General features: G+C 43.7%; 2 protein-coding genes across 2 annotated transcripts in view; one reads left to right on the forward strand and one right to left on the reverse strand.

Moving 5' to 3' along the window:
- Nucleotides 1–8,427, forward strand: part of LOC135516459 (uncharacterized) — a 25,208-nt gene extending 16,781 nt beyond the window's left edge. The window contains exons 10-18 of the mRNA XM_064940790.1: nt 974–1,139; nt 1,540–1,741; nt 5,377–5,507; nt 6,212–6,345; nt 6,435–6,589; nt 6,650–6,856; nt 7,169–7,263; nt 7,400–7,524; nt 7,994–8,427. Coding sequence (XP_064796862.1) covers nt 974–1,139; nt 1,540–1,741; nt 5,377–5,507; nt 6,212–6,345; nt 6,435–6,589; nt 6,650–6,856; nt 7,169–7,263; nt 7,400–7,524; nt 7,994–8,271 — 1,493 coding nt within the window. The 3' untranslated portion in view covers nt 8,272–8,427. The remainder of the gene's footprint in view (nt 1–973; nt 1,140–1,539; nt 1,742–5,376; nt 5,508–6,211; nt 6,346–6,434; nt 6,590–6,649; nt 6,857–7,168; nt 7,264–7,399; nt 7,525–7,993) is intronic.
- On the reverse strand, nt 8,423–11,457 carry LOC135516461 (inhibitor of growth protein 2-like). The gene is made up of 2 exons (XM_064940791.1): nt 11,153–11,457; nt 8,423–9,964 (listed from the first exon to the last, which is right to left on the reverse strand). The coding sequence occupies exons 1-2, from the start codon at nt 11,295–11,297 to the stop codon at nt 9,246–9,248; spliced, it is 864 nt and encodes a 287-aa protein (XP_064796863.1). The 5' UTR covers nt 11,298–11,457; the 3' UTR covers nt 8,423–9,245.
- Nucleotides 11,458–24,317: the final 12,860 nt, after the last annotated feature.

The following is a 24,317-nucleotide window of genomic DNA, read 5'->3' on the forward strand; positions in this document are numbered from 1 at the left end:
AGGCATGGGTTGCTCTCTTGGTTGACTGATTGGAAATCGGTGTGGTGGAGTCGGAGACTGTTCAGAAAAGGCTTCAAGTACAACCGGGCATTATCTTGCAGTGTTTGTGTCTAACGGTGGAGAGACTGCTGTGGATTCATCAAGAAAGGCCCAGGGAATAAACATACCACCATTTGGGGCGGCAGGGTAGCCTAGTGGTTAGAGTGTAGTGGCGGCAGGTAGCCTAGTGGTTAGAGTGTAGGGACGGTAGGTAGCCTAGTGGTTAGAGTGTAGGGACGGTAGGTAGCCTAGTGGTTAGAGTGTAGGGGCGGTAGGTAGCCTAGTGGTTAGAGTGTAGGGACGGTAGGTAGCCTAGTGGTTAGAGTGTAGGGGCGGTAGGTAGCCTAGTGGTTAGAGTGTAGGGACGGCAGGTAGCCTAGTGGTTAGAGTGTAGGGGCGGTAGGTAGCCTAGTGGTTAGAGTGTAGGGACGGCAGGTAGCCTAGTGGTTAGAGTGTAGGGGCGGTAGGTAGCCTAGTGGTTAGAGTGTAGGGGCGGTAGGTAGCCTAGTGGTTAGAGTGTAGGGGCGGCAGGGTAGCCTAGTGGTTAGAGTGTAGGGGCGGTAGGTAGCCTAGTGGTTAGAGTGTAGAGGAGGCAGGGTGGCCTAGTGGTTAGAGTGTTGGACTAGTAACCGAAAGGTTGCAAGTTTGAATCCCTGAGCTGACAAGGTACAAATCTGTCGTTCTGCCCCTGAACAGGCAGTTAACCCACTGTTCCTAGGCCGTCATTGAAAATAAGAATTTGTTCTTAACTGACTTGCCTAGTAAAATAAAGGTAAAATAAAGAAAAATTTAATTCACATGACATGACCTATCAGTGAACTCCGAGATTGACATTGACAGACACAAACCGTTTACTTTTGATGCTAAATTGACATTGAGTTTACGTTCAGGAAAACCATTTCCTATTGGTCCTCTCCCCTCCCCCTGTCTGTAGGTGTGTGCTTGGAACTGCGTTTCTGTGTGGGCGTGTGCAGTGGGGAGAGGTACCCAAGGATGTGGGACTTGGCCTCCAGGGTCAACGACCAGACACTCACCTACAATGTCCACAAGGTGAAGAGGGACGGCACAGAAGAGGTCATCCTCATGGGGAAACGCCCACGGTAGGTCTTTATCAACAATCTTCAATGTACAGTACTATTATTGTCTCAATAATATCAAGATTAGTATTCTCTGTACTATTTGCTGTATTGTTTAAATAGTACTGATAATAGTATTTTAAATATTCAGACACTAGTGGTTTCTTTTAACGTGTCATCTCAATAGGCTAAATTGCTATCCTCACCCTCCTCCATATTCACTGTTCTATTTACACAGCATAGTTGAGAAGTGTACATACCCACTGGGGATTTGCTCCTCCTGTCCAGCTCTTTCACATCATTGCCAGTTGAAGGAGATGAGACAAGGAGGAAGGAAGCCACTTTATATTATTGAGATGCACCCTCATATGCATCTGCTTTGATGCCTTGCTCTTTCCTGGGTCTCTTCTCCCTCCGGTGACAGCTACGCGGTGTGCAAGTCCCTACGGCCTGGCACGGTACGGGTCTGGAACCTGGCCAGATCCAGGTTCACAGGTCGACCTGTCAGAGTGGAGCACGGTCTCTATGGCAACGCCGACGTGGCCTTGGCCCACGACCTGAAGCTGTACATCCTGACAGACAGAGGGACGGCCACCTTCACAGACACCCCCTCACCCATATTCCAGGTCACCGGCTTCACAGACACCCCCTCACCCATATTCCAGGTCACCGGCTTCACAGACACCCCCTCACCCATATTCCAGATCACCACCTTCACAGACACCCCCTCACCCATATTCCAGGTCACCACCTTCACAGACACCCCCTCACCCATATTCCAGGTCACCACCTTCACAGACACCCCCTCACCCATATTCCAGGTCACCACCTTCACAGACACCCCCTCACCCATATTCCAGGTCACCGGCTTCACAGACACCCCCTCACCCATATTCCAGGTCACCGGCTTCACAGACACCCCCTCACCCATATTCCAGGTCACCGGCTTCACAGACACCCCCTCACCCATATTCCAGGTCACCACCTTCACAGACACCCCCTCACCCATATTCCAGGTCACCACCTTCACAGACACCCCCTCACCCATATTCCAGGTCACCACCTTCACAGACACCCCCTCACCCATATTCCAGGTCACCGGCTTCACAGACACCCCCTCACCCATATTCCAGGTCACCGGCTTCACAGACACCCCCTCACCCATATTCCAGGTCACCGGCTTCACAGACACCCCCTCACCCATATTCCAGGTCACCGGCTTCACAGACACCCCCTCACCCATATTCCAGGTCACCGGCTTCACAGACACCCCCTCACCCATATTCCAGGTCACCGGCTTCACAGACACCCCCTCACCCATATTCCAGGTCACCGGCTTCACAGACACCCCCTCACCCATATTCCAGGTCACCGGCTTCACAGACACCCCCTCACCCATATTCCAGGTCACCGGCTTCACAGACACCCCCTCACCCATATTCCAGGTCACCGGCTTCACAGACACCCCCTCACCCATATTCCAGGTCACCGGCTTCACAGACACCCCCTCACCCATATTCCAGGTCACCGGCTTCACAGACACCCCCTCACCCATATTCCAGGTCACCGGCTTCACAGACACCCCCTCACCCATATTCCAGGTCACCGGCTTCACAGACACCCCCTCACCCATATTCCAGGTCACCGGCTTCACAGACACCCCCCTCACCCATATTCCAGGTCACCGGCTTCACAGACACCCCCTCACCCATATTCCAGGTCACCGGCTTCACAGACACCCCCTCACCCATATTCCAGGTCACCGGCTTCACAGACACCCCCTCACCCATATTCCAGGTCACCGGCTTCACAGACACCCCCTCACCCATATTCCAGGTCACCGGCTTCACAGACACCCCCTCACCCATATTCCAGGTCACCGGCTTCACAGACACCCCTCACCCATATTCCAGGTCACCGGCTTCACAGACACCCCCTCACCCATATTCCAGGTCACCGGCTTCACAGACACCCCCTCACCCATATTCCAGGTCACCGGCTTCACAGACACCCCCTCACCCATATTCCAGGTCACCGGCTTCCCAGACACCCCCTCACCCATATTCCAGGTCACCGGCTTCCCTACTTCATGTGTCAGTTAGCCTGGGATCCATACTGAATCTGTTCTTTCACTTCACGGTTACACTTGAAGTCACCTCATGAGTTGACAGTAGCATACTTGTAGTGACATATGTGCTCTGCATGTGACTGCTTATAGCAGGGTTCCCCAAATGGCGTGGTTTTATTTGGCCCCCCAAGTTTTCTGAGCAAATATATATATATATATATATATACAGTGGGGAGAACAAGTATTTGATACACTGCCGATTTTGCAGGTTTTCCTACTTACAAAGCATGTAGAGGTCTGTAATGTTTATCATAGGTACACTTCAACTGTGAGAGACGGAATCTAAAATCACATTGTATGATTTTAAAGTAATTAATTTGCATTTTATTGCGTGACATAAGTATTTGATACATCAGAAAAGCAGAACTTAATATTTGGTACAGAAACCTTTGTTTGCAGTTACAGAGATCATATGTTTCCTGTAGTTCTTGACCAGGTTTGCACACACTGCAGCAGGGATTTTGGCCCACACCTCCATACAGACCTTCTCCAGATCCTTCAGGTTTCGGGGCTGTCGATGGGCAATACAGACTTTCAGCTCCCTCCAAAGATGTTCTATTGGGTTCAGGTCTGGAGACTGGCTATGCCACTCCAGGACCTTGCGATGCTTCTTACGGAGCCACTCCTTAGTTGCCCTGGCTGTGTGTTTCGGGTCGTTGTCATGCTGGAAGACCCAGCCATGACCCATCTTCAATGCTCTTACTGAGGGAAGGAGGTTGTTGGCTAAGATCTTGCGATACATGGCCCCACCCATCCTCCCCTCAATACGGTGCAGTCGTCCTGCAGAAAAGCATCCCCAAAGAATGATGTTTCCACCTCCATGCTTCACGGTTGGGATAGTGTTCTTGGGGATGTACACATCCTTCTTCTTCCTCCAAACACGGCGAGTGGAGTTTAGACCAAAAAGCTCTATTTTTGTCTCATCAGTCCACATGACCTTCTCCCATTCCTCCTCTGGATCATCCAGATGGTCAGTGGCGAACTTCAGACGGGCCTGGACATGCGCTGGCTTGAGCAGGGGGACCTTGCATGCGCTGCAGGATTTTAATCCATGACGGCGTAGTGTGTTACTAATGGTTTTCTTTGAGACTGTGGTCCCAGCTCTCTTCAGGTCATTGACCAGGTCCTGCCATGTAGTTCTGGGTTGATCCCTCACCTTCCTCATGATCATTGATGCCCCACGAGGTGAGATCTTGCATGGAGCCCCAGACCGAGGGTGATTGACCGTCATCTTGAACTTCTTCCATTTTCTAATAATTACACCAACAGTTGTTGCCTTCTCACCAAGCTGCTTGCCTATCATCCTGTAGCCCATCCCAGCCTTGTACAGGTCTACAATTTTATCCCTGATGTCCTTACACAGCTCTCTGGTCTTGGCCATTGTGGAGAGGTTGGAGTCTGTTTGATTGAGTGTGTGGACAGGTGTCTTATATACAGGTAACAAGTTCAAACAGGTGCAGTAAATACAGGTAATGAGTGGAGAACAGGAGGGATCTTAAATAAAAACTAACAGGTCTGTGAGAGACGGAATTCTTACTGGTTGGTAGGTGATCAAATACTTATGTCATGCAATAAAATGCAAATGAATTACTTAAATCATACAATGTGATTTTCTGGATTTTTGTTTTAGATTCCGTCTCTCACAGTTGAAGTGTACCTATGATACAAATTACAGACCTCTACATGCTTTGTAAGTAGGAAAACCTGCAAAATCGGCAGTGTATCAAATACTTGTTCTCCCCACTGTATATATTTATTGTTGGACATAATAGACTGAAAACACTAGGAAATCAGCTCCCAAATTATTTTAATTTAAGAAATCTGTTCCCAAGTATTCCCATGCATAATAGAGAAACGTGATCGTATACAAATATAATCAAGATTTGAAATTATTATGTTTTAGTCAAACATTAAATCTGTTTGGGCTTCAATTTGCCATCTACAAATGATTTTGTAATCATGTTCCGGCCCCCCGTCCATCCGCTCTAGAAATGAAAACGGCCTGCATCTGAATCTAGTTGATGATCCCTGGCCTATAGGCTTTAGCCCGGGTCTCCTACATGCAACAAGACTGTGTTAGCCCACTGAGCTGAACGCCTAGTCATTCATCTTCTGTTTCACTTGACACCGTAGACTCTACTGGTCTATGACCTGATCAAGAGAAGCTACGTGAGGAGACAGTCTGGTCTCTACATCGTCCCCTGTCCCCGACACGAATACAGGCTTCTGGAGGGGCAGCTACTTCTGGGTCTGTCTGAGACGAGGTGAGAGCGATTCGGTTACTTGAAACAAGCACCAGCTAACTTAGTCCACTTCCTGAAACACCACACCCCAAATAAAGTCCCTCTGAGCCAGTTACTCCAGATAAATAATACCTTCTAGCGTCCTAATTGTCTCATAGCTTAATGTTGTTGTGTTCATTGTTGCCCCTAATACGTTTTGCCTCATTGTCGTGAACTGCTTTTGGGATGTGGAAGGCTAGAGCTTTTTCATTGTCCAGACCCTGTTTTATTTGGGAGGTACAGGGATCATACCCTGTTTCATTTGGGACTGTTGGGAGTTACAGGGATCATGACCTGTTTCATTTGGACTGTTGGGAGGTACAGGGATCATGACTTGTTTCATTTAGACTGTTGGGAGGTACAGGGATCATGACTTGTTTCATTTGGACTGTTGGGAGGTACAGGGATCATGACCTGTTTAATTTGGGACTGTTGGGAGGTACAGGGATCATGACTTGTTTCATTTAGACTGTTGGGAGGTACAGGGATCATGACCTGTTTCATTTGGACTGTTGGGCGGAACAGGGATCATGACTTGTTTCATTTGGACTGTCGGGAGGTACAGGGATCATGACTTGTTTCATTTGGACTGTTGGGAGGTACAGGGATCATGACGTGTTTAATTTGGGACTGCTGGGAGGTACAGGGATCATGACTTGTTTCATTTGGACTGTTGGGAGTTACAGGAACCATCTGATTTTGTGGGACCTGGAGTCTGGGTATATCAAAGGGAGGATGAAAGCATCCCACACAGAGTCTCTCCTGTCCAGCAGCACCGTCAGAGACAGACAGTCCCAGATACCCTCAAATGAGACCACAGGTAACAATACCAGAGACCAATACCAGAAAAGTTGTGCACGGGGATCTAGCTAAGCTATTTGACTACTATTTGGTGACTATTTCCTCCAGCTCTAGTGATGCCCTGGGACAGGCGGACAGAGAGCCACTCTGCTAAGTGTAGGAGGCTGGAGAAGGAGGATCAGAGGGAGAAGGAGGAGCAGCGCAGTCTAGACAGGGAGAAATACAACAACATAGACCAGTACCTTCTCAGTGGGGACCAACAGGTAAAATGTGTGTGTTTGTGATGCGATGTATCTTCATTCCCCTGATCCCCTCACTGCCAGGTGGTGGTGTGTTCCTATTTCTCCCACCACCTCAACGTTTTCAGCGTGGGGTCCCAGGACCACCTCCACACCCTGGAGGATAGGACATCCCTGCTGATCCTCCACACCGCCGCCCTCACACACCCCGGGGGACACCTGGTGCTGGCCAACTACAGCCAAGCTCAGCATATACCTTACCTCACCCTCTGGGACCTTCAGAAAGGCACGGTATGTACACTCTTAGAGAAAAGGGTTCATCGGTTGTCCCCATAGGAGAACCCTTTTTATTCTAGGTAGAACCCTTTTTGAGTTCCGTGTTTAACCATCTGTGGAAAGGGTTTGTACGTGGAACCAAAAAGGGTTCTTCAACGGGTTCTAGATATAACATTTTCTTCTGAGTGTACAGTATAAAGCCAGATTCAAATAGCTTTATTGTCCATCTGGGATCAGTGACAACACTATTTTACAGTACATTTGGCTAAATTATTTGACCCCCCCCCAATTATTGTATTATTATTTATTTTTTTACACTTGTGAAAGGTGAGGAAAAGATTGAAGAACGAGCCAGGAGTCTGTTGTATGGCAATCACAGATGATGCCAGCAGAGTCGCCTTTGGGATCAGCGGATGTAACAAGTAATACGCTTCAGGATGACACGCCACTCATAAACATCTCAGAGTCATTTAAGTTCCATATCTAAACGTATGGCTCATGCCTTTATGGTCTGTCACAATGAGAAGGCTCATGCTCACTACCTCTTCTCCCGATTAGGCTTAAAGTGTGGGATCCCTTCAGGAGGAATCACAAGACTATCTCTGGCTACGCCAGCCTGAGGCTAGGAGGATCCAACCAGCTTTATATCACCGAGGGAGGAGCCAAAGCCATTCTACTAGCAGGTAGGACAGAGATCACTTTAGATTTTCAGCACTCTTTCCCTTTTATAGATAGGTGAGATAATTAGGTTTCTCTGAAACAAAGATATTGGCAACCTTGCACAAGTCACTATTTCCTTCTCAAAATAGATGTGAAAAAACATGGTTTTCAAACATGCACAAGACTCAAAACATATTTAAACTCCAAAGTAAAAAATTATCTGGACTAAATTATTCCAAATTCAGATACATTTGGCTGGAGGAAAGTCATTCGACAACTGTAATTGATCCTACTTGTGGTGAGTTGCAGGTGCCATTCAACCAGTTTTGAAAAGAGAAAACTTTATTTTCCATTGACAAGTGCGCCACTATATTTGAGTGCATCGGTAAGGTATAGTGGTGAGTGGAACAGGGTGTTCAAACAACTGAGAAGAATGTGTGTTTACACTCAAGTGAAAGTAAAGTGACAGTTCGTGTGCTTTTATTCACACAGGTGAGCTGAGCCTATGGGACTTGGAGGCCTGCAACGTCCTCTCTGTCCTTTCCCCCGATGCCCGCATCCAGTGTCTGACCCTCCTTGGAGGAGACAACAGTAGCACCCTACTGTTGGGCCTTAGCCACAGCCCCGCCCTCGTCGCAGTCAGGCTGACGTCACAATCGCAGGGGGTCGCCGTGGCAACCGGCCCCAGGGACCAAGACGTGTTCTCGGAGTCCAGTAGTAGCGAGGATGAAGACGAAAAGGACAGTCGGACGCATGTACGACTGGAGTAGAGTTTGTTCAGGAACTTGATGTTATGAGTATTTGGAGATAATCTTAATTTACCGAGACACTCCAGCCTTCGAACAGGATGACCTGATAAGTAGAATGTGAAATGTGTGTGTATATATATATATAAGAAAAGACAAGGATTGGTGTCCCATCTGCAATATAACTGTTTTAATGGATATAAAAATGGTTACATGCTATTACACTAGTTTGACAAAGTATGTAGAATGTCAACACAAACATGAAATACCATTCTGACGGATCATCATCATATAGCAAATCAAAGTGCTGCATCTGTGGATGGTCAGTTGAAAATGACAGTTGGGAAATAAATCATAAAACAACCTAAAAATGTGAAGTACTGTGTCAATCCCAGCTCAGGTAATTACTTCACATAAGGCTGAAACAGAGCAATCTACCATACAAATAAAACGTAGCACAATGAACTATTTAGCCCCATCTGGTAGTGACCAAATCAATGAATCGAGACTTGTTGATTTGGAACGTATTTATTTTTTTAAACTGCATAAGAAATGAAACTTACTGAATTGAAAGACGGGGCGAACATAATGCATTCATTTTCACAAAAAAGAGAAGACATCATTCAGGTACATTACATCAAGTCAAAATGGCCAGTAAGCCAAAATATGCTTTTTGAGTTACTTTAATTCCATTCCGCCAAGTGTTGAGTATCACGATAGAACCCAGTAGATGGCAGCTTTAGGCTTCTTAAAGTCAACATCTGGCTTCCCAGAATAACCTTTAGGCTTCAGTGTGGGTCCACCAGTATGGTAACAGCACCAGTTCAGTATTGGTCAAATCCTTTACTCAAGAGTAGGCGCTGCAGGAGGAAAAAAAGTGTTTCGATTGTGCTCTCAAAACTTCACAACATTTAGTCATACCTTGAATGACTTACTTTGACAAACTCAACCCTCAGTTCGGCAATGTTCCCGAGAGGAGAAGAGAGGACATGTCACAACTACCTGGACCTCCTGTCCTTTTTGTTCTTATCCAGGCTTTTGTCCATAGTCTTTTCGTTGTCCCCTCTGCACTTGGGACAGAACCACTTCCCCTTGGGCTTGTAGGTGAGCCCCACGCAGGAGAAGTGGAACCACTCGATGGGGCACGCGTCATTGTCGCAGCCAATCATCTCGCCGTAGGACACCTGCTCACACAGGCAGTAGGTGGGCTCGTTGGGGTCAAAGGTGAATTCCACAGGCGAGGCGCCTCGCTCCTGCTTGGCCTTGCGCTTCTTCTTCTTGGCAGACTTTGACCTCTTCTCCCGCGGCTGCATAGGCAGTTCGTCCGCCGGGTCATCCATCACTGTTCCGTTCCCTGAGGCGTGGTTGGCGTCGCGGCTCTCGCTGTTGCGCTGACGTCGCGGCCGGCGGGCGGAGGAGCGCTCCGCAGGTGTGGACACCGCCGCCTCCTGAACGGAACCGGAGCGCCGCTCGGTGACGACCCGCTCCCGCTCGCTGGCCTCGCTGGGCTCCTGGAGACAGAGGGAGTGGGAGTCCATCTGGCGGGAACGGTTCTCTACCAGCTCAGTCATCTGGGTGACCACATGGATCTTCTCGTCGCCCAGCTCCTGGCTGCTGATGAGGGCCCGCTGCAGCTGGATCTGAAGCCTCTTACGCTGTGCCGCGTCCCGCTCGCCCTGGTAGCGCTCATAGACATCGTCGACCTCCTTCAGGACCTCTGCAAAGCACACAGAATGACAAGAGTTCAATGTTAGGATGGGTGTCTAATTCAATTGTGGAGTTACTATTGAGTTGAGAAATTTGCATTGGGAATACAATCCTGTTAGTCAAAGGACACTTTTACATACTCAATGAAGTTCCTGGTAGGAACAGGGGGCACTGAAATCAGCTGATGTCAATCTGACAAACGAGTAATAAGATGGAAGATATTAGAATTTATAGATTCCTTACGACTTCCGCATTGGTTTATATATTCAGGAAGTGATGACACTTTCTGCCTGATCAGGGGTCGTCGCTAGTTGCCACAAAGTCATAAACCCCGCCTGTTTCTACATTGGTCTTGAAAACCTAACCACGCTGCTAACATTTATGCCTAACCTTAAATACTAAAAAGCGAATTTGAGTTATGAATTTGTAAGATATTGACAATGGTAACTGGTGATAGCCCTGGTCAGGGGGTTGTCCCTTTGCTTGCTAAGTGGATCACACACACACACACACACACACACGACTACAACAACACTTGGGGCGTACAACTGTCAGACGAAGTAACGTTACTGGCACAACAAAAAAAAGAGAGACATTTTTTCAGCTCGTAAATGAGACATTTTCATCACCGGCGGATTGCAACCACGACCATCCGTTTACTAAACTGAGTTAACGTTACTCCGAATATAACATTTGCTAGCGAGCAACACCGTCGATCAAAAAAAAAAAAGTCAACATCCCTTGCATAGTAAACATTAAAGCTAAAAATAAAAACGCGTGCAAATGAAAAGAAAAGGTTTGACCAACTCTTAAGTAATCCGCTAAACGACACAAATAAACACCCCTGCTTGCCAAAATGGCTGATCTGTGCTTATCAATCCCATTGCTATCGAGGCAACTCGGACCTCACTTCGGAGACGTTGTTTATGGATAACAAATTGAAGGCATACAGAACTACTCGATAGAAGAACCAAACGTTATATTTCAGAAAGAAAAGGGGGTGGGGGGGACCCGAGTTTAATACTAGCTAGCTAATGTTAGCTAGTTGCTAATGTATGGAGTATTAACATCAGCTAGTTACTGTAGCTGTCTAAAGTGACTCCGGCACTGGTCAATACAACGCACTCGTTTTTATACGATTTTATCGTCATAACTCTTAAATAAAACCACCAAAAACAACGAAAGGATAAAACAATACCTTGATACTTTGAGTCAATTTCTCGTAGCAGAGAGACGTTTCTTTGTATATCCAAAGGCAGGGATTCAACACATTCCAAATAATCTTCCACATAGCTGACGAGTTGCGACTTTTCTACGTTTGGGTAATGATTATGACCTAACATTGTTCCACCGATGCATCGAGACAAGAAAACATGTACATAGATTTGAGATGATAAAAAAAAAAAAAAATGTATCTAGCTAGTATGGTTTGTAATGGGCAGTTCCATCCGCAAGGCGAACTGCAGCACTTCACTTCAAACAAAACTGCACCCACTGCGCATGAGCGAGTATATTCCTTTTATGGCAATGCATCGCATTTTCACATTTTTTTACTTGACGGGATGGGCCATTCATATTTCAAGCTTTTGGATTGGCTGTGAACATTTTTTTTACTTGGCGGGATGGGTCATTCATATGTCTAGCTTTTGGATTGGCTGTGAACATTTTTTTACTTGAAGTGATGGGCCATCCATATTTCTAGCTTTTGGATTGGCTGTGAAAAATTTTTACTTGATGGGATGGGCCATTCATATTTCTAGCTTTTGGATTGGCTGTGAACATTTTTCACTTGACGTGATGGGCCATTCATATTTCCAGCTTTTGGATTGGCTGTGATTTTTTTTTTTTTACTTGACAGGAAGGGCCATTCATATTTCTAGCTTTTGGATTGGCTGTGAACAAGATACTGATTTGTCGCCACAGTGTTTTAGGCTCCAATGTTACGTTTGTCAACAACTGTTGTCACTGATTTAACCACTAGATAGCGCTATAGGCTTACTCTATCCAGCTACAACGGGAAGTTTGAAACGTAAACAAATCATCTGTGGCCACAAATGAACTATATAATCCTAACAAAGAGTTCCTAACGTTAACCTCGTGCTCCAAACCTGCTATGTTAGTTTTCATAATCCGCCACGTTAATTCGCCCAACCTGCCACGTTAATTATGATAACCTGTCCGTTAATTATCCCAGCCTGCTATGTAAACGAAATATCTGTGGCAACAAATCAACAATAAAACCACATTTGTATTATGAACTTTTCCCGAGAAAGTAAAGCCATTCATTTATATTTTATTAGGATCCCCATCAGCTGTTGCGAAAGCAGCAGCTACTTTTACTGGGGTCCACGTGAAACACGAGACAACACAGAACATTAATAGACAAGAACAGCTCAAGGACAGAACTACAGACATTTTAAAATGGCACACACAGTCAACATATCAATACATACACACAAACTATCTAGGTCCAATTCTTTAACCCTTATTTTACCAGGTAAGTTGACAGAGAACACAGTCTCATTTACAGCAACAACCTGGGGAGAGGAATAAACCAATCGGAAGCTAATTAGGTGCCTGTGATGGTATGAGCGCCAGATTGGGAATTTAGCCAGGACACCAGGGTTAACACTACTACAATAAGTGCCAATGCGATGTGTGACCACACAGAGTCAGGACACCCATTTAACGTTCCATCCAAAAGACAGCACCTTACAAAGGGCAATTCCCCCAATCACTGCCCTGGGAAATTGGGATATTTTTTTTAGACCAGAGGAAAGAGTGCTTCCTACTGGCCCTCAAACACCACTTCCAGCAGCATCTGGTCTTCCATCCAGGGACTAACTAGGACCAACCCTGCTTAGCTTTAGAAGCAAGCCAGCAGTGGGATGCAGGGCTGTAACAGTACAGCTCCCGCATTTGTTTTATTATAAACTTATTTCAACCAATCATGAGTAATTTGTGTCAGTTCAGTACATGTTGAGTTCCCTTCTCTATTAGCATGCTGAAAGTCTGTTGTCAATCTGTTTACAGAGACGTGACATTGTATTTGGTGAAATGGGTTCTAAGCTGACATACGGAATTGTTTTAAGATGGTCATAGTGTAACAAACAGTATAGCTTCCGTCCCTCTCCTCTCCTCTACCTGGGTTTGAACCAGGGACCCTCTGCACACATCGACAACAGTCACCCTCGAAGCATCACTACCCATCGCTCCACAAAAGCCAATGCCCTTGCAGAGCAAAGGGGAACAACTACTTCAAGGTCTCAGAGCGAGTGACGGCTATTAACACACACCACCACTAACTAGCTAGCCCTTTCACTTCAGTTACATTCACTCCCCTTTTGACCTCTTCCTCTTCTGCAGCAACCAGTGCTCCGGGTCATTGCACCAATGTAACAGTATAGCTTCCGTCCCTCTCCTCTACCTGGGCTTGAACCAGGGATCCTCTGCACACATTGACAACAGTCACCCTTGAAGCATCGTTACCCATCGATCCACAAAAGCAAGGCAAAGGGAACAACTACTTCAAGGTCTCAGAGCGAGTGACGTCACCAATTGAAACGCTATTAGCACGCACCACCGGCTAACCAGCTAGCCATTTCACATCGGTTACAATAGCATGGATCATTTAGCTATTTGATTTGGAATTTTAAAACTCCTTTAGGTATCAAAATATTTATCTAAAAAAATATTTGATAAAATATTGAATTGGGCCTTTACTACTATAGCCCATAGAAACGCATTGAATAACACATTCATAAATGACAAAAAAATACAGTCAACCAAAGAAATCATAAGGAATAAGGTTTTGAAGTGTCTGTCCTATATAGGAGATATAACAAAGCTCAGTAAGCACAAAACAACCTCCATACTTCCGTTCCTTTTTAAACCCGGTACCGAGTCTGTGACACCTGTGGGGTAATACTATATAGAGTATTGTGTTTGTGAGAGTACCATCTTTCCATAGAGTGGTCATGTTCAATATGCGGAGGCACAGGTTAGTCGAGGTAATCGTGGTAATGTGTACATGTAGGTAGCGGTAAAGTGACTATGCAAGATAATAAACAGAGATGGCTGGAGTCATTGGCAATTTTTAAGGCCTTCCTCTGACACCGCCTGGTATAGGACCTCCTGGATGGCAGGAAGCTTGGCCTCAGTGATGTACTAGGACGTACGCACTACCCTCTGTAGTGCCTTGCTGTCGGAGGCCGAGCAGTTGCCATACCAGTGATGGGGTGAAATATGTTTTTTTATATTTTTTATATATATATATATACAGTGCCTTGTGAAAGTATTCGGCCACCTTGAACTTTGCGACCTTTTGCCACATTTCAGGCTTCAAACATAAAGATATAAAACTGTATTTTTTTGTGAAGAATCAACAACAAGTGGGACACAATCATGAAGTGGAACGGCATTTATTGGATATTTCAAACTTTTTTAACAAATCAAAAACTGAAAAATAGGGCGTGCAAAATTATTCAGCCCCTTTACTTTCAGTGCAAACACTCTCCAGAAGTTCAGTGAGGATCTCTGAATGATCCAATGTTGACCTAAATGACTAATGATGATAAATACAATCCACCTGTGTGTAATCAAGTCTCCGTATAAATGCACCTGCACTGTGATAGTCTCAGAGGTCCGTTAAAAGCGCAGAGAGCATCATGAAGAACAAGGAACACACCAGGCAGGTCCGAGATACTGTTGTGAAGAAGTTTAAAGCCGGATTTGGATACAAAAAGATTTCCCAAGCTTTAAACATCCCAAGGAGCACTGTGCAAGCGATAATATTGAAATGGAAGGAGTATCAGACCACTGCAAATCTACCAAGACCTGGCCGTCCCTCTAAACTTTCAGCTCATACAAGGAGAAGACTGATCAGAGATGCAGCCAAGAGGCCCATGATCACTCTGGATGAACTGCAGAGATCTACAGCTGAGGTGGGAGACTCTGTCCATAGGACAACAATCAGTCGTATATTGCACAAATCTGGCCTTTATGGAAGAGTGGCAAGAAGAAAGCCATTTCTTAAAGATATCCATAAAAAGTGTTGTTTAAAATTTGCCACAAGCCACCTGGGAGACACACCAAACATGTGGAAGAAGGTGCTCTGGTCAGATGAAACCAAAATTGAACTTTTTGGCAACAATGCAAAACGTTATGTTTGGCGTAAAAGCAACACAGCTCATCACCCTGAACACACACCATCCCCACTGTCAAACATGGTGGTGGCAGCATCATGGTTTGGGCTTGCTTTTCTTCAGCAGGGACAGGGAAGATGGTTAAAATTGATGGGAAGATGGATGGAGCCAAATACAGGACCATTCTGGAAGAAAACCTGATGGAGTCTGCAAAAGACCTGAGACTGGGACGGAAATTTGTCTTCCAACAAGACAATGATCCAAAACATAAAGCAAAATCTACAATGGAATGGTTCAAAAATAAACATATCCAGGTGTTAGAATGGCCAAGTCAAAGTCTAGACCTGAATCCAATCGAGAATCTGTGAAAAGAACTGAAAACTGCTGTTCACAAATGCTCTCACTGAGCTCGAGCTGTTTTGCAAGGAGGAATGGGAAAAAACTTCAGTCTCTCGATGTGCAAAACTGATAGAGACATACCCCAAGCGACTTACAGCTGTAATCGCAGCAAAAGGTGGCGCTACAAAGTATTAACTTAAGGGGGCTGAATAATTTTGCACGGCCAATTTTTCAGTTTTTGATTTGTTAAAAAAGTTTGAAATATCCAATAAATGTCGTTCCACTTCATGATTGTGTCCCACTTGTTGTTGATTCTTCACAAAAAAATACAGTTTTATATCTTTATGTTTGAAGCCTGAAATGTGGTCGCAAAGTTCAAGGGGGCCGAATACTTTCGCAAGGCACTGTATATATATAAAAAAATGTCCATTAAAATATCATCAAATTGATCAGAAATACAGTGTAGACATTGTTAATGTTGTAAATGACTATTGTAGCTGGAAAAGTCAGATTTTTAATGGAATATCTATATAGGAGTACAGAGGCCTATTATCAACAACCATTACTCCTGTGTTCCAATGGCACGCTGTGTTAGCTAATCCAAGTTTATCATTTTAAAAGGCTCATTAGAAAATACTTTTGGAATTATGTTAGCACAGCTGAAAACTGTTGTTCTGATTAAAGAAGCAATAGACTAGTTGAGTATCTGGAGCATCAGCATTTGTGGGTTCGATTACAGGCTCAAAATGTCCAGAAACAACGTTATTTCTTCTGAAACTCGTCAGTCTACTCTTGTTCTCTTGTACTTTTTAATGAAGCTGCCAGTTGAGGACTCAAATGTTTTAATACCTAAAGGGGTCCTGAAATTCAAAATCAAATAGCTAAATGATCCATGGTATGACCATCTTAAAACAATTCCGTATGTCAGTTTAGAACCCGTTTCAGAAAATACAATGTCACCTCTCTGTAAACAGATTGACAACAGACTTTCAGCCTGCTAATAGAGAAGGGAACTCAACATGTACCGAACTGACACAAATGACTGATGATTGGTTGAAATAAATTGATAATAAGAAGATTGTGGGAGCTGTACTGTTAGATTTCAGGGCAGCCTTCGATATTATTGACCATAACCTGTTGTTGAAAAAACCCGTTTTATGGCTTTTCAACCTCCGCCATATCGTGGATTCAGGGCTATCTATCTAATAGAACTCAGAGGGTTTCCTTTTAATGGAAGTTTCCCTAATGTCAAACATGAAGGGTGTGGTATCCCGCAGGGCACCTCTCAAGGCCAAGTCATGCATTCTAAGAGCAAGTCAAGTCCAGTCACAAGGTTTCAAGTTTCAAGTCAAGTAAAAAAAAAATATCAAAAATCTATACATGCAACCACGTGTTCTACTACAAATCTTTGTCTATTTATTGAGGCTACCATACAGTTCTTTTCATTATTTTGTCTACAACACATTTTTTATTAGCCTATGTAATAGTAAAATAGGGACCTTGTAGATGTCCTGTGCATTGATTCAGCTGAAGGCAAGGCAGGTTGACGTGCTCAGAGTGTCGATTTATTTACAGGTCTTGGTGTTCCAATGGGGAAAGCACCATAGCATACAAAATATGCATGTAGATTCACCAAATATACATAGGCAATAGCCCCAAAAGAAATAGCCTCTGTATCAGGCCTAACCTGTCCTATCTGAACGGACACAGATGGAGGACAAGACCATAGAACCTCCCCTTGAGAAATCACATCGAATCCAACAGGAGCTTAAACAGGTAGGCATGCATAAGAACCTGGCCCTCAGGACCATAGAATTAGCCTACCCAATTGGCAATTACAGCCAATAACCTGGTTCCACAATGTAAAAAGCATGTTCCATTGTTACATTCGTCTTACGTAACAGCAACAGACGTAACAATTATGAATGATATTTCAACACAATGAATAGATGGAAGAATCCTTTTCTCTTATCTAACGTTCTTCTGACTCCAAAAGCGTGGAGCGCAGGCTACGTAGCCTATGCGCTCCTATTTCAGACAACAAAAATGACAGATATCACAGACACACGGAACTCCGACATAACCCGTGAAATATGAACAAAGGAACCCATACATTGAATTAAATAAACAGAACTTCTGAGTCTTGAAAACGTCCATGTGCACTATAAACATCGCTCCCACTCAGAGCATGGTAAGAAATAGTTGGCTATAAAATTAAAATGTTTCGAAGACCTATCAAACATGAAACAGAAGTATCTACGTGTTGCTATAAACGGTACTGGGATGGAATGATGAAACGCTAGCAATTGTTGTAGTATTAGATAGAATATAGGTTTACCACATAGGGCCTATGCATTTAAACGTGTGAAAGCAACAGCGAACATTTAAACAATATTTTTTTTAAAGGACTCTACTGGCGGGAGCCGAGCCTACGGTGCAACTTCGCCACAGTATTAATACATTTAAATAACACATTCCAAATGCACGCGTCATAAGTAAATGATCAATGTCAAGCAATTGTTACACGTTAATCGAACAGTAATGCTAGTAATTGTTGCTCCGTTGCTGGAGAGTTTGCGGAGTATTCGCGATCAGCACATTTTTTTGGAGCTGCATATTTTTTTTTATGGCAATCAAGGGCGCAACTTTGGTTTTAGAAGTGAGGGGATATAATATATACATATATTATTATTATTATTTCCCCCAGTTGGATAAACACTCCAAATAGCCTACCCGACCGCTCGGAGGCGTCCGCAAGGTCCTAAAGCACAACATTTCCTAATTTTGTATCACATTCCAACGATATAACTGAGGGGGACAAAAATTATATTTCAGAATGTGGGGGGACATGTCCCCCCTGTCCCCAGTGAAAGTTGCGCCCCTGATGGAAATCCTCTCTCCCTACAATTTGACGTATGCGTTGCACCGGATACCATCTGTACAGCAAATCATCAATCTGTTCGCAAACTCACCCAGCCTGTGTTGATTGACAGTTTGCTGGTCAAATCAGAGTGCCGAGAGTGCGTTTCACTCGCCAATCTGTTGCAACTATTTTTTTGCAAAGGCGATGCTGCGGATTCTGTCTCTGGTTGTGTGTAGAGTAATCCGGTAGACTCTTGTGCCACAAAATACGTGACAAAATATTACAAACACTGACAATTTCAAGTCATCAGTCTCAAATCAGAGTCGAGTTTTCAGACTCCAAGTTGAAGTCAAGTCTCAAGTTATTTTATTTTCTATCAAGTCGAGTCTCAACTCATCAAATCGTAACTTGAGTCAGTCCAGTCGGAGTCATGTGACTCGAGTCCACAACTGCTATTTTCAGCACTTTCTTGGGTAGCTTCTCAAGAGTACTTTTAACTCTTTATTAGATTTTACTCCTTTGTTCCACCTGCAAAATAGTTATTCACTGGACTTTTCTGGTATAATGCTTTTTAATGAGAGTTGTATAGAAAATGATTGCCATTCACAGTGTAGCAGCACCCAAAATGCTAATTTCCCTAACTTCCATTCCCATTATCATACAAAAGATTTGTGTTTGTCCAGTCAAAATGTAGCATATCATATATATATATGTGTGTGTGTGTGTGTGTGTGTGTGTGTGTGTGTGTGTGTGTGTGTGTGTGTGTGTGTGTGTGTGTGTGTGTGTGTGTGTGTGTGTGTGTGTGTGTGTGTGTGTGTGTGTGTGTGTGTGTGTGTGTAATAGTGAGCTCTGCCGAGGCACATTAAAACACTTGATATCATCGTGTGACCATGTTCAGCACACCCTGTGTGTTTTTATCACCTCTCTTCCTCATAACCCAGAGAACAAGACATACAAGTTCTGACAGGAAACAACAGCAAGCTAAATCCCTCCCTCTCAATTAAATTCAAGGGGCTTTATTGGCATGGGAAACTTATGTTTACATTGGCAACGCAAGTGAAATAGATAATAAAACAAAAGTGAAATAAACAATTTAAAAAATCAACAAGTAAATATTACACTCACAAAAGTTTTAAAGGAATAGAGACATTTTCAAATGTCATATTAGGGTTATGTACAGTGTTATAATGATGGGAAATAGTTCAAGTACAAAAGGGGAAAATAGAGAAAAATATGGGTCGTATTTACAATGGTGTTTGTTATTCAATGGTTGCCCTTTTCTTGTGTCACACATCTTGCTGCTGTGATGGCACACTGTGGTATTTCACCCAATTGATATGGGAGTTTATCAAAATGTGATTTGTTTTCAAATTCTTTGTGGGTCTGTGTAATCTGAGGGAAAAAAATGTGTGTAAAATTATCATACATTTGGCAGGAGGTTAGGAAGTGCAGCTCAGATTCCACCTCGTTTTGTGGGCAGTGTGCACATAGCCTGTCTTCTCCTGAGAGCCATGTCTGCCTATGGCAGTAGCAGGACACAGTGCTCAGGTATTCTGCCACTGTGTACTCTCTGTTTAGGGCCAAATAGCATTCCAGTTAGCTCTGTTGTTTGGTAAATTCTTTCCAATGTGTCCAGTGATTAACTTTTTGTTTTCTCATGATTTGGTTGGGTCTAATTGTGTTGCTGTCCTGGGGCTCTGTGTGTTCTGTTTGTGTTTGTGAACAGAGCTCCAGGACCTGCTTTCTTAGGTTAATCTCTATGTAGGTGATGGCTTTGTTATGGAAGGTTTGGGAATCGCTTACTGTTAGGTGGTTTTAGAATTCCAGGGTATCGGCCTAATTCTGCTCTGCATGCATTATTTGGTGTTTTACGTTGTACACAGAGTTTTTTTTTTTGCAGAATTCTGCATGCAGAGTCTCAATTTGGTGTTTGTCCCATTTTGTGAGTTCTTGGTTGGTGAGTGAACCCCAGACCTCACAACAAGAAAGGGCAATAGATACTATAAAAAATTTAAGTATTTTTAGCCAGATCCAAAATGGGATGTTGAATTTTATGTTCCTTTTGATGGTGTAGAAGACCCTTTTTGCCTTGTCTCTCAGATCGTCCACTGCTTTGTGGAAGTTTCCTTTAATGCTGATGTTTAGGCCAAGGTAAGTATAGTTTTTGTGTGCTCTAAATGTATGGTGTCGAGATGGAATTTGAATTTGTGGTCCAGGCAACTGGACCTTTTGCAAAAACCATTATTTTTTTCTTGCGGAGATTTACTGTCAGGGCCCAGGTCTGACACAATCTGTGCAGAAGATCTAGGTGCTGCTGTTAGCCCCCCTTAGTTGAGGACAGGCGCACCAGATCATCAGCAAACAGTAGACATTTGACTTCAGATTCTAGTTGGGTGAGGCCAGGTGCTGCATACTGTCCTATTGCACAATTTGTTGATGTACAGTGCATTCGGTAAGTATTCAGACCCCTTGACTTTTTTCACATTTTGTTACGTTACAGCCTTATTCTGAAATGGATCAAATAGTTTTCCCCCTCATCAATCTACACACAATACCCAATAATGATAAAGCAAAAACAGGTTGAGAATTTTTTGCTAATGTTTTCAAAATAAAAAAATGGAAATATCACATTTATATCCGTATTCAGACCCTCAGTACTTTGAAGCACCTTTGGCAGTGATTACAGCCTCAAGTCTTCTTGGGTAAAATGCTAAAAGCTTGGCACACCTGTATTTGGGGAGTTTCTCCCATTATTTTCTGAAGATCCTCTCAAGCTCATTCAGGTTGGATGGGGAGCGTCGCTGCACAGCTATTTTCAGTTCTCTCCAGAGATGTTCAATGGTGTTCAAATCCGGGCTCTGGCTGGGCCACTCAAGAACATTCAGAGACTTGTCCCAAAGGCTTTTCTGCTTTGTCTTGGCTATGTGCTTAGGGTTGTTGTCCTGTTTGAATGTGAACTTTCGTCCCAGTCTGAGGTCCTGAGCATTTTGGAGCAGGTTTTCATTAAGGATCTATCTGTACTTTTCTCAGTTCATCTTTCCTTCGATCCTGACTAGTCTCCCAGTCCCTGCAGCTGAAAAACATCCCCACAGCATGATGCTGCCACCACCATGATGCACCGTAAGGATGGTGCCAGGTTTTCTCCAGACGTGACGCTTGCCATTCAGGCCAAAGAGTTTAATCTTGGTTTTATCAGATCAGAGAATCTTGTTTCTCATGGTCTGAGAGTCCTTTAGGTGCTTTTTGGCAAACTCCAAGTGGGCTGTCATGTGCCTTTTACTCAGGAGTAGCTTCCGTCTGGCCATTGATTGGTGGAGTGCTGCAGAGATGGTTGTTCTTCTGGAAGCTACAGAGGAACTCTGGAGCTCAGTCAGAGTGACCATCGGGTTCTTGGTCACCTCCCTGACCAAGGCCCTTCTCCCCCGATTGCTCAGTTTGGCCAGGCAGCCAGCTCTAGGACGAGTCTTGGTGGTTCCAAACTTCTTCCATTTAAGAATGATGGATTCCATTGTGTTCTTAAGACCTTCAATGCTGAAGACATTTTTTTTGGTACTATTCCCCAGATCTGTGCGTCGACACAATCCTGTCTGAGCGCTATGGACAGTTCCTTCGACCTCATGGCTTGTTTTTTGCTCTGACATGCACTGTTAACTGTGGGACCTTATATAGACAGGTGTGTGCCTTTCCAAATAATGTCCAATCAATTGACTTTACCACAGGTGGACTCCAATCTAGTTGTAGAAACATCTAAAGGATGATCAATGGAAAGAGGATGCACCTGATCCCATTTTCAAATCTCATAGCGAAGGGTCTGAATACTTCTGTAAATAAGGTATTTCTGTGTTTTTATTTTGAGTAAATTTGCACACAAAAAAAATCTATAAACCTGTTTTCCCTTTGTCATTATGGGGTATGGTGTATAGATTAATGAGAGGGAAAAATATGTAATCCATTTTAGAACAAGGTTGTAACGTAACAAAATGTGGAAAGGGGGAAGTGGTCTGCATACTGGCCGAATGCCCTGTATATGTTGAAGAGGATGGGGCTCAAGATGCGTCCCTGTCTCTCCCCACGGCCCTATGGAAAGAAATGTTGTTTAAAAAAAAAAATGTTTTAACTGCACACTTGTCGTTTGTGTACATGGATTTTGTGTTGTATATTTCCCCCCCAACACCGCTTACCATCAATTTGTATAGCAGACCCAAATTGAGTCAAAAGCTTTTTTGAAATCGACAAAGCATGAGAAGACATTGACTTTGATTTGTTTTCGTTTGTTCGTCAATTAGGGTGTGCAGAGTGACAACGTAGTCTGTCATACGGTAATTTGGTAAAAAGCTAATTTGGCATTTGCTCAGGATTTTCCAAAGGTTGCTGTTGACGCATATACAACTGTAGTCATTGGGGTAAAATTTGTCTCCACATTTGTGGATTGGGGTGATCAGTCCTTAGTTCCAAATATTGGGGAAGATGCCAGAGCTGAAGATGATGTTAAAGACTTTAAGTATACCGAATTGGATATTGTGGTATTATTGCATATTTTATCATTTCATTTGGTGTACCATCAACACCACAGGCCTTTTTGGGTTGGAGGGTTTGTATTTGCAGTGTATTTGTAATGTATTTCAATGTATTGCAGAATCCAGTGGGTTCTGGAATCCAGTTTGTTCTGGAATCCAGTGGGTTCTAGTAGTCTTTAATAGCTGATTCTAAGATTTGTAATTGATCAAGTATATGTTTATGCTGTTTGTTCTTTGTTATAGAGCCAAAAAGATTGGAGCATTTGTTTATCCATACATCTCTATTTCGGATAGATAACTCTTTGTGTCCTGGTTTGTTTAGTGTGTTCTATGGATTCTTCAATTACATTGAGCTGATTTCTGAGGTGCTGTCCCTTCTTTTTCCCCCAATAGTGTATTTATGTATTGTTTAAGTGATTCACTTTTGTGAAGGCTCGGGTTTTCTGGGTTTTGGTTGGATTGGTTTCTCAATGTAACGATTCTCGTCCTGTTCTTCTGACGAGAGAATCAAAATGAAAACCGAAATGATTCTCAATCAGGGACAATGATTGACAGTTGCCTCTGATTGAGAACCATACCAGGCTGAACACAGAAAATCCCAAATCATAGAAAATAGAACATAGACAACCCACCCAACTCACGCCCTGACCATACTAAACAAAGACAAAACAAAGGAACTAAGGTCAGAACGTGACACTCAATTAATTCCTTTCTTAGGTTTTTGGATTCTTCATCAAACCGTTTGTCAATGTTTTTAATTTTCTTAGGTTGTCTGCTCTACATTTTTAGATTTGGTAGAGAAGTTGAAAGGTCAAATATACTGTTTAGACTTTCTACTGCCAAGTTTACATACACCTTCACTATTACAGTGAAATGTTTTGTCCAGGAAGTTATCCAAAATGGATTTAATTTGTAGTTGCCTAATTGTTTTCTTGGTAGTTTTCTGCACTACTTTCTCTCCCCCCTCTCTGTCTGTCTGTCTGTCTGTCTGTCTGTCTGTCTGTCTGTCTGTCTGTCTGTCTGTCTGTCTGTCTGTCTGTCTGTCTGTCTGTCTCTCTCTCTCTCTCTCTCTCTCTCTCTCTCTCTCTCTCTCTCTCTCTCTCTCTGTCTGTCTCTCTCACTGTGTGTGTGTGTGCATGCCATTTAGAGGTGTGACTTATTTCCTGTTTTTTTTTGTCACATGATTTTGACCCCAGCAGCTGTAAAACTCAAGACCATTGCATGATCTGTGGTTGAGACTTTCCAAACCTAATGCCTATTGAAGTCCCCGAAATTATAGATTTGTTTCTGTCTAACATAATCTTCATCACAGTCTGTTCTTATCACAATTCAAATAAATAGGTATAATATAGGTATAATATTAGCCCAACTTTCGTTTTCTTACATTCTGCTTCATATCCTATTCCTACTGTATCAGTTTGATCACTGCTATCTGGAATCCTTGGGACGTCCCTCCCCTAACCCTAACCTTAAATGTAACCCCAACCCGAACCCTTACCA

The sequence above is a fragment of the Oncorhynchus masou genome, chromosome 27 (genome assembly GCF_036934945.1).
Source record: "Oncorhynchus masou masou isolate Uvic2021 chromosome 27, UVic_Omas_1.1, whole genome shotgun sequence".
Classification (NCBI taxonomy): Eukaryota; Metazoa; Chordata; class Actinopteri; order Salmoniformes; family Salmonidae; genus Oncorhynchus; species Oncorhynchus masou.